At 43.6% G+C, this 11,205-nt stretch overlaps 1 protein-coding gene across 11 annotated transcripts in view; it reads right to left on the minus strand.

Annotated features, from left to right (window-relative positions):
* The window catches only part of WNK2 (WNK lysine deficient protein kinase 2), a 229,488-nt gene extending 220,124 nt beyond the window's left edge, over positions 1-9,364 (minus strand). For 9 of the 11 annotated variants that reach the window (XM_031956956.1, XM_031956948.1, XM_031956938.1 and 6 more), the window contains exons 1-2: positions 8,999-9,364; positions 7,403-8,265 (exon numbers count right to left, since the gene is read on the minus strand). In XM_031956956.1, coding sequence (XP_031812816.1) covers positions 7,403-8,263 — 861 coding nt within the window. In that variant the 5' untranslated portion in view covers positions 8,264-8,265; positions 8,999-9,364. The remainder of the gene's footprint in view (positions 1-7,402; positions 8,266-8,998) is intronic. The other 2 variants (XM_031956968.1, XM_031956964.1) reach the window with 1 other exon arrangement.
* Between the last annotated feature and the right edge of the window lie 1,841 nt (positions 9,365-11,205).

Genomic DNA, 11,205 nt, shown 5'->3' on the forward strand with positions numbered 1-11,205 from the left:
GCCATCTACACCCAGAGAGAGGACTGTGGGGACTGAGTGTGGTTCACAACATAGCATTTTCACTCTTTTTGTTGTCATTTGCTTGCATTTTGCTTCACTTTTTCTCTTGTGCAGTATGATAATTGTATAAATATGTATGCATATATTGAATTTAACATATATTTCTACCATGTTTAACATATATTGGACTACTTGACATCTATGGAAGGGTGTAGGGGAAAGCGGGGGGTAAAAGGGGGATTGGAACACAGGGTTTTGAAAGGGCTAAAATTGAAGAATTGTTCACCCGTGTTTTGAAAAGCTTTAATTTAAAAAGAAAGAAAAAAAGAAAAGAGGAGGAAATCCAGCATAATGCAATATCATCACAAAATCATGTTGAAAATCACATTCTCCTCTGAGAAGTGAAAAGTTACCTCATTACCCATGGGAAAGAGAAAAGGAACTAAGAACTAACTGATGACAATTCAGGCGATAGAAGAGACAAAAGATAATAAATACAAAATGAGGCAAGAGTACAAATGAGGAAGAATCCTGTGGAGCAGGAACAAACAGTGGGAGTTTGGATAGGGAGGAAATTTTCCCTGAACTTTCCCCCTCTGTGATCTCATCAGACCTATGCATTAGGAAGATTACTTTGGCGACTGTGTGAAGGATAGGTTGGAGAAAGGAGGTCAGGGTATCATTTCAATTGCCCATATGATAGGGGCCTGAACCAGTGAGGTAATAGTGGGAAGAAGGAACAAGAGCACCCCAGAAGCTAAAGTAAATGAGACAGAAAGAAATTAGTCAAAGGGCAGAGAAAGAGTCCAAAGGAAGCTGAGCTAGACTAACTATATTCACCCAAAGATGGTACGGTACTAAGCACCAATGAACATCAAACAAAATATTAACCTGCACAAATATTGCCTGCACAAGCAGGCAAAAGTTTTTAAAGAAAAACAAAACAAGAAGAACAGGAAAGTGGGACAGCAATGAAAATTTGAGTTTGTTTTTATGGGCAAGTGGGATGTAACCAAGCAGTCCTGGAAACCTCACCTACTTGTTTGGTGATAAATTACACAAGACTTGTAAATTGGTGACAAATAAATGGTTACTTACAATTAAAAAGAACATATGTGGATCAAAGAAAACATACAAAAGGGCTCTGCAAACCTTAAGCGTTACTATAAATGCAAGGTAAGCAAGAAGCTGAAATAAAGCATCAGTGCTCTGAATAATTTAGAGCTTGATATTCACGCTCTAAAATAATGTCATCAAGAAAGATTTCTTTCCCTTATCAGTCTCAAAGGTTGACAGTTTCCCTGTATTCCCATATCTGAAGTGAGGAGAAGGGGAGAAAAGTCTGGAGGTCCCAGAAACCATTCCTTTAATCATGTCAGATTAAAAGTTACAGTAGTAATTACTAATAAATAATAATAATTATTATTATAAAACCACTCATCCCTGTGAAAGTCTTCATCTAAAACTCAGAGGTGACCCTGGGATCTCCAAGATCCTACCCAAGCTGGAAAATTCTTGAGTACCAGCCTGGCAACAAAATGTGTGTTTGTCACCTGAGGAACCAATGCACTATGTCTGGAAAAGCTAAGGATCAGAAGACTGATTTAATATTTTGGCCAAAGCAACTCCTGAAACTATCTCCAAGGGACTAGAGAATTTGTGATCTGCTTTGATGAAAGTAATTCTCATTGCAAAAATAATCAATTTTTAAAAATCACAACTTTTCTTGTGCATCAGAAAAGAATAAACTTTCATTTAGATGGCACTTGGTTTATGGTGCTTTCTCAACAACTCTGTGTCATAGGTAGGGGTCAACATAATTAGACTTATTTGGGTCATAACATTTGATTTCGCCAAGGTTACATAGCTAATATGCTCTCTCCATGATACTACCCTTGTATGAAGGCAATAGGTGGATTGAAAGGAAAGATGAAGAAGAGGTAAAGGGAACTGAGGTATACAAGGAAGCTTGAGAAATGGAGTTCTTTGTAACAGAAGAAGGTTCAGTTACAGCATCACAGATTTAGAACTGCAAGGGAGGCAAGCTGATTTCAGAAAAGTCTGGGAAGACTCACATGAACTGATACTGAGTGAAGTAAACAGAACCAGGAGAACATGGTACACAGTAATAGCAAGATTATATGATGATCAACTATGATAGACTTAACTTTTCTCAGAACTGCAAAGGACTTCAGAGGCCTTCAGGTCCAATCCCTTTATTTTAAACATGAGGAAATTGAGGTTCAGAAAGGTTAAGTGACTTTCTAAGACTAGGTTAAATGACTTTCACACAGCTAATAAATGTTTGAATTGGAATTTGAATTCAGATCTTTCTTACACCAGATTCTACTTTAACCACTACAACTCACTGCCAACTAAGTATGTGATTGTAGATACTGGTGATCTCTGATTTTTTTTTAAGCTTCCACTGCTGGCCCTATTTCAAGATTAATTGTCATTTCTTTCTATAATAACATCTCACTTTAGACAGAGTTCACTTGCACTATATCTTTTTCACAAAGGAGAACTAGGAAGCAAGCCAAAAAGGTAAAAAAGAAAGTGCTAAAGTAGTCTAAAGAGAGATCATACACAAAAATTCAAAAATTCACATCTTCTTCTCCAAGTATAACCTCATAAGCCCTAAGTCATAAGCCCACAGCCTGTTTCTCCTCATATTTAGCACTATTCCAACAAGGATGGACACACAGTTTCTTTTTATACAGAAGACTGGAGATAGGTGAATAGCCAAGAAGAAAGCAAATAAACTATTACTATTCTCCATAAGTCAATACTAAAATAAATTACAATAGAAGGCATTTTTAAAGAACACACTCAATGAAAGCTTGAAGACTTTTTTAAGGGTTGGTCAAACAGTCTTCCTCATTTCTATGACTGCCAAAGGCAACCCCAAACACTTACACATGCAACAGAAAAATAATTATGAGTATCCTGGATTGTCAACAAATGGTTAAATTACATTTAACGTCTTGTACTTAAACAAGGATGGGTGTAAGTGGAAAGGGAATATATATCCTCCAAACGTTTAAGCAGTCAGAGTTGCTGCTTAAAGGGTTAAGCTATAGGTATCTGAAAAATCATACAGTTATACAGAAAACTTATTTCTAGGACAAAGGAATTATCATTATACTTGTGTTAATGTTAATTCAGCACAAAAATTGATTCCTTTCTGATTTAGGGACTTGAAAGGAATATATATTACATACACATATATAATACATTTATACATTCTTCACTCATAGTTTAAAAATCTGTATACTGCTCAAAAGTGTCGACCATTTGTGGAAAAATAATGAGAAACTTAAGAATGTTTGGAAAAAATGTGAAGAGAATAATTATAGATGGTAATGTTCTGGAGGACCAAAGATTAAAAGCTCTGGGGGAAGAGAAGCAATCTGGAATTCACTGATCTATATTTAAGTCAACAAAATCTCTAAACCTGAAAAACTACAAAACAGCAAAAGACTTTAATGAGCAGAAAGACTATCTGCAATCCAATTTTAAAAGAATAAAAGTCTTTTACTGCATCAATAGTAGCCATTTGACATTTACCCTAATCGATGTTATTACCAATATTTATCACTGATCCCAAGTACATTTTTAAAAAATGTTTTAATAGCATTTTATATTTCCAAATACATGTAATGCTAGTTTTCAACATTCCTTTTTGTAAAACTGTGCTCTAAATTCTTCTTCCTCCCTCTCTAGCTTCCCCCCCACAAGATAGCAAGCATATAGGTTAAATATATGCAAAAAATATGTTATAAATTTCTTTAAAAATTCTAAGTTACAACTATCACCTTCTATGCTTATGATTCCCAAAGTTATAGTTTGGGCCTTTACCTCTATCTCTCATTTCCAGCATCCAGCAAGTAAACTCCACCAAATAATTTTCCCATCACCTCATGTTCATCATATTCCAAACTGTATTCATCATCTTTCCTTCAAAAAGAGCTCATTCTCTTAACTTCCTTAGTCCAAGTCAACCATACCACCATTTGTTTGGTTTCTTGAGTTTTTTTTAAAAGACATCTTTGACGAAGATGTTTCTCCAAAGCCAAACAGTAAATCCTTTTGAGCCTTTTTTGCACAAGGTTGCTCTCATCTGTCTTGCTTCCTACTCCCACTGCCAATACTCTTTAACACCTTTATTAGATTCCAGAAAACTTTCAGATGAACTCCCTGCCTCAACTTTTCTCCCATCCACTGTGATGTAGCCAGATTCATACCTCTAAACTATTGCTTCCATTGTGTTGTTCCTCTCCTCAACACTTTCCCACTGCCAAAAAGAATAAAGTCAAAATATCTTAAGTAACATTCTAAGCTCACTAGGATCTGGCTCTTTCAGTCTTTATCTCCTATTATCCTATTAAGCAAACTTTTCCTCTGTTCCACTCAAAAAGGTCTTATATATTCATGGATCTCTCATCCCCCATATCCAACCCATTTTCCAAGGCCTCTCGATTTTACTTTTTCAGTACCTCTCCAAGATACTACCTTTTCTTTCTTCTGATACTGCTACCATTCCAATGCAAACTTTCATCGCCTTACACCCAGACTATTACAATAGCCTGTGATCTGCCTCAAGTCTTTCCATCATTCATCAAAGTGATATTCCTAAAGGGTAAGTCTGATCATGTCAACCCCCTACTCAATAAACTCCAATGGCTCCCTATTATCTCCAGGACCAAACACAAAATCCTCTCTCACCCTCCTTACCTTCCTTTAGAGCTCCACTCCAATTCCAACTCCTCCAAATAAAACTTTCCCTGACCAACCCAGCAGAACTGAACTGTCCCTTCTTTGGATTCCAATAAAACTTCCTGTGTGTATTTCTCATCTGGCATTAATCCTAGCCACCTTATTTGGTAAGGTGGTTTTTGTTGGCATATTTATGTTTTTTTAACACGTCATTTTCCCCAGCTTTAAATCTTGAAGTTACTAGAGGGCAACCACTATACCTCAGACTTTACACAGCATCTGGCAGGCACAGAAATATTTTATAATCTATACCACCACCCTATTGTTTTTCACCTATTCAAGAATCCTAGGTGATGGCTCTTAAGTTCACAATGTTAAAAAAAAAATGTAATTTTTAAAAAAGAATGTAAAAGTATGCTTCTTTCATTAGAAAATGACCTTGAAACATCTTTTAGTTAAACTTTCTGCTTTAAAGGGAAGTAACACTGTCTACACAATATAAAAAGAGATGGATTTGGAATCAGAAGACCTAGCCTTTGAACTCTGCCAATTGTTATCTTCATGACTTTAGCCACATCACTTAACTACTCCTGCTCTAACCAGGCTTAAGGTCCTTACTACCTATATGACTTTAAGCCTCTGGCTTTTAGTCTACTTATCTATAAAATGAAGGCATTGGACTAATCGCCTAGTACCTTCCTTCAGACATCTAGAAATATGGCTGGCTATTTTTTGTCAAGTCTCTTTAAATAAAGGATCTAGGCACTTTTTTTAGTTGCATGCTCTTTACCTTTTGAACTTTATCCCCCATGAACCCAGATCTGTTTTACAACCTACAAACACCACCTCAATTGACTGAGTACCTGTTCTTTGTAAATACAATGTCTATAACACAATGTCTGGCAGTCATGGAAAAGTTGGGGGGGGAGGGGTTTATAAAAAAAAAAAGGCAACAGAGTTCAGAAATCACCAATATTAAAATAATACAAATTCTTCTGGAAAGACCCTCTTGCTTCTCCTTCCCTAAGTTTTTCTTTTCTGACTTGCCTTCTCATCCAGCCAAAGTTACTGCTTACCAAAGAACTAGCGATTTGCTGCCTTGGGTCTTGGGCTCCTCAACACTGCGGCCTTCCTGACTTGTCTTTTTTTCCTATCCAGCTTCCAATAGGCTGGCTCTGCAGCTGCCAAACTCAGCAGTACATACAAGCTAAGATAGAACAGGTAGGGCTAATTTTCACCCTCCCCCCCACCCCAATTCCAGCAGAGTTTCATTAATTTGTATTGAAAAAGGGAAAAAAAAAAACCTGAAAAAAGTACATGAGATGTAAAGAAACTAAAAAACTGTACTCAGTTTCAAGAGAAAGACCCAAATCCTAGAATCTCAATGTAATTGAATTAGACAGACTTCCCCAATTACATCTAGGTTCCCTCCAGGAACATACCTAGATGACACCGGGATTGATGTGGTATAGTTGAATCATATTTCTGGCACCCAAGTAGTAGTCTGCAAAGCTATCAAAAATTAGCCTAGGTGGCACTAAGGACTATCTTACTTGAGCATTGCATCAGATGTGGAATTCACTCTTGAAGCTTAACATTTTGCCTCTGTGTCACTGGGGTCTAGATCCCAGTTCAAATAATACTTTAAAGAAACCCCAGGGGTAATTAGACTAGGAAAAACTCAGAATGACTGACTGCAGCAGTTCTTTCTCATTAAGTACTGATAAAATGGAGATTTAGACAATTAGACCCCAAGGCCTCCAAAAACTGCCCCTTAAGTAGATCATGTTGCAGTTTATATAATCCTATAGCATACCAAGCAGGCTGGGCCAATGTGTGGCGAACTTATGAAAAATTCATGCCGAAGAATGGCCCTTACTTTTTAAATTCACATTTCCTATGATTTTGTTTCAAGAGCTTCAACAATTTCTGAATTCATTTAATGAACCAATGGCCTTAACACTCTCATCCAAATTCCATGTTCTACTTAATCATGACTACCTCCAGGGGGGAAAAAAAAACAACTACAATTAGGAGTATATATTTGGCACCTGGTTTCCCTAATACTAAATAATGTGTGACAAATCTCTTTGGGTGGGCATTCTTAATAGGACTGAAGGTACTCTTTCTTTTTCTTCTTTTTTTTTCTTTCTAATCGACAACTCACAGCTTAAATTCAAGCGTTTTAGTTTTTTTTTTTTTTTTAAACAAAGAATGATACTATTACCCTTGCTAAAAACCCAGAAGTTTCTAGCTTAATATGGCAGGTGGCACTCCTTCCCTAGCAACTGACTAGTCATTCAGTAACTCCTATCACAAGAAAACTACATTGCCCAAGCAGAAACTGAACCTATGGCCTAAAGGAGTCTTTTCTCCCAGAAAGAAAAGGGGGCTACAGATTTAACAATGGACTAAAATCATAAAAATGCATTATCCTGTCCCTTCACACATACACACACACAGCCTCTCATAAACGTCAAGGAATGGGAAAATGCAGGTGGTTTTAAGGAAGCTCTCCAGTTAACCCATACAATGAACAACTAGGCCTTAAGCTGTGTGATGCCCAAGCAATTAACTACCTAAGGGAGGGTTTGGGGTACGGGAAAGGGCTGAAGCCAGAAGGGATGGGAGTGGGGAGAAACGGGGTTAGTCCACCCCACTAGGCAAAGTAAGAAATGATTACCTGAAGTTCACACCAGGCCACTTCCACCCAAGTCTCGGTGTCCAGTCCCTTGTAGACTGTCTTGAAGGAGCCCCGACCCAGCTCAATATCAAATTTGAGGAACCTGCCATCTGGAGAGGTGGCGACGGCCTTCAAGTCGTCTTCATCATCTTCTTCCTCCTCCTCCGGCTCCTCTTTTTTGGTGGGTCCGGGTTCGGATTTCACCTCCGCCGGGGCCGCCGAAGCCGACACCGTGGCGGCCTCCTTCTTCTCTACATCCTGGCTGCTCTCCGCGGCCGAAGAAGCTGCTACGCCCGCCGCGGCAGCTCCATCCCCTTGGCTACCGGGGCTAGGGCTCGCTTCGCGGGCAGCCTCGGGGATCGGGGCACCTGCTGCTGGTGGCAGTGGGGCCCCCGGGAGCTCTGGCGCTGCGCGCGCCCCTCCACCCTTAGCTCGCTCTGCAATGAGCCGGCGCGTCTTGGAGAGCAGCAGGACCTTGCGCAGGGGCTGAGGGGGTTGCGGAGAAGGCTCCGGCTCCGGCGGCTCCAAACCGGGCAACTCCTCCTGGTCTGAGTCCACCACGCTGCGCCGCAGGAAGCGATGGTGCACTAGTTTGGGGTCCTTGACGCACCGATTCGGAACTGCCCGGCTGCCCTTGGGCGCTGCTGCTGCTGCTGCTGCTGGCGCCGCTGCAGCCGCCACATTCCTGCTGGGCTCCGGCATCTTCTCCGATTGGGGATGGGCACTGGGATCTGCTGCAGCCGAGGACTCCTCACCATCCGCGTTGCCGCCGCTACCCCCCGGCTGAGCGTCTCCGCTGGCCCCAGTCCGGGTTTCCATCAGCGTTCCGGGGTGGTCTCTCCGGGCGGCATCGCGGTCCATCTCTGTAGGGCGCAGAGAGGAAAAGGGTGAGAACGCGAGGGGGATGGGAGAACTTCCCAGCCCAGCCTGTCACCTGCGGCGGCGGCGCTGTCTTTGACGCAGCCCCTTAGCGCCCGGGCGCAGGCAGGCAGGCTGTCCGCCCGCCCCGGGGACAGGGGAGGACCACGAGACAGTACCTCCACCCCGCAGCCCACCCCACCCACGCCGCGGCCCCTCACTGGGAGCCTCCGGGGAACCGCGGCCGCAGAGAGAGCTCCAGGAACCAAGCAAAGCCTGAGGAAAAAAGGGGTGGGGGAGAGGGGGCGGGGGAGCTGGAGACACAAAGCTGAGCGCCCGCGCACGGCGGGGGGCACCGATGGAGCCCGGCCGGAGAACAGGTCAGGGCAACCCAAAGGGGCAGCCCCCCTTTCGGATGCGCCCCGGAGCGGGGGCTGGAGCCCAGGCCCCAAGAGGGGAGCCTGGAAGAGATGCGTTCTCTCAGACGAAGGAGAGAGGCTGCGGCGGCCGGCCGGGCTCAAGGGCGGTTGCGGCGGCTGCGGGCGGCTCCACAAAGGAGGGCGGAGGGACTGACGGACGGAGGAGGGCGCTGGGGCCCGTGGGTGGGGAGGGGGCTGCAGCAAAACCCACACAAAGGCGGAGAGCTGGAGGAAAGGAGCTAAGAGGGAAGGAGAAAAGAGCCCAGGGAAAGGGAGGGGAAAAGGAGGAGGGAGGGGGCACATGAGCTGCGGTACTCACAGGGCGAGCGGGTGTCTTCCATCCTCCCAGGCTGGCCGGAGGAGAGGGCAGCTGCGCCCCGCTCTACTATGCGGATCCCGAGCTCCACTCGTCTGGGCTCTCCCAGCACCTAGGGCTCTTCTGCCCTCGCCGCTGGTCCCTAGCTTCGTGGCGCTGCGCTCCCTGACCCCGCCCCAGGATTCTCCGAGTTCCCGCAGGACACTGCGGACCTGCCTCCCGGCTCTCTCGCTCGTCTCCGGCCCCAGGTGTCCCTAAGCGGAGGGGGCAGCGTGGGGCAGCCGCCGGTTAAAGAGCGCACTGAGCAGCGAGCTCCCCAGCAACCCGGCACGGCGGTGAGGGAGGGGCCACCGCTCGCCCCGCCCCACCTAGTGCGGGGGGAGGGCTGGGGAAAAGGGGAGGAGCTTGGTTTTTCAGGGCCCTTTTGCTTCGGAGGACCAGAAGTGGTCTTTTGGGGCGAGAGCCCGGCTTCTCTCTACCCCTTGTCTTGTCCTTCCCCAACTGGAGCCTCCTGTTCCTCAGCCACTTCTTGCGCTATGAATCGGGGCAACTGCCCGGCCGTGCTTTTCCCCAATGTCACCTGAAGGATGTCGTGGAAATAGCATCAGATCGGCGATAGAGGGCCTGGGTTAGAATCCTGTGTGACCTTGAACACTTAACCTAAAACTCAGTTTCTTATTCTGAAGGATGAGGTGCTCAGATCTGATGATCTGCACCCTAAATCTATTTTCCTAGCAATTCCCCGGGAAGACGGGCTGGCCTAAGAACTAAAGAAGCTAATTTCTAGTAGTACCGAAGGGCTGGGTTCAAGTCCTTACCCTAGAAGTATAACCCTAAACTAATCTCCCAGTACCTCAGGCAAAATGTTTTAAGATTAGCGCTAGCCTTTAATTGCAGATGAGTGCCGACCGAGTGTTTTCTGCTCTAGATCTCCACACGGAAGAAAGGTAGACCCAACTCTTCTAATCCCATTCCTCACCCCAACCCTCACTCCACCCTATCGTTTCCCTCCCTAGCTCACTTTGAGTCGTTTTTACATCTTTACCTCTCCAAGGTCAAGATACTCGTTGTAATTTTGTTTTCGGTCAGTAAATAAATGCTTCACATTGGAGCAAAAAGAAGACACATATACTGTGGCTTGTCCTTGCCTGTCACCCTCTCCTTCACCCTTTGGTGGCTACACCTGGCAATCCACAGGCTCAGACAAAGCATCAGCCCCACCCTTCCTTGAAGCTGGACTCTTGTGAATATGCTGAGCTCAGGCCTCCCCAACCCCATTCTCTTGTGTTTAGGGAAGCAGTGGCAACTGAGATCATAGGATTTTTATAATAGCTTGTGTTCCTGTTATAGCTAGGGCAGCTAGATGATCCAAGGAATAGAGAGTACCAGCTCGGAAGTCAGAAAAACCTAAATTCAAATCTGGCTTAAGGCTCTTACAAGCTGACCCTGGGCAAGAGTTTGCCTCAGTTTCCTAATCTGCAAAATGAACAGAAGAAGGAAATGGCAAATCACTCCAGAATCTTTGTCAAGAAAATCCCAAATGGAGTCATTCATTCCCTGTAAGAGACTAAACAACAACAAAAAGCATTCACATAGCACTTTAAGTTTAGAAACATTTTATATATGTTATCTTAATTTATGTCACAACAACCCTGGAGGTAAGTGCTGTTATTATCTCCATTTTATAATAAGAAAACTCAAGCTGAGAGATTTTTTTATCTAAGGTCATGTCACTAGTAAGAGATAGATTTTAAAAGTCTGAAGTAGAATCTAAACTTAAATTCTCCCAAAATCCATCTAAGTCATCTAACTGAGCTTCCCTAATTTGCCAGAGGGAACTGAGGTATTCCAAGGGTTACACTGTGACTTAGCAGAACTAAGATTTGAGCTCACATCCTCAAATGATCCCTATGTACTTCCCATTATTCCAAGCAGGTAAATTTCATTGTAATGAGAAGAAATCCTGGATTCCCAATCAGAAAACATCCAACTGGGCTACAAGTTATGTGTGACAATGGGCAAGCCATTTTCTGATTTGGATCCCTCAAGTTCTCCCATTTATTAAAATTAGTATGATTATTAGACTTGGTCTGGAGAACATTTTCAACCTCCAGCAGCCAATGGTTCTAGAATGAAACTCCATACTCTTCCACCTGTGTGTTGGTCACCAGGCCTCAGAATTTTCACTTTCTGACTCAAGGGAAATCTAG

This window comes from Sarcophilus harrisii, chromosome 1 (genome assembly GCF_902635505.1).
Source record: "Sarcophilus harrisii chromosome 1, mSarHar1.11, whole genome shotgun sequence".
NCBI lineage: Eukaryota > Metazoa > Chordata > Mammalia > Dasyuromorphia > Dasyuridae > Sarcophilus > Sarcophilus harrisii.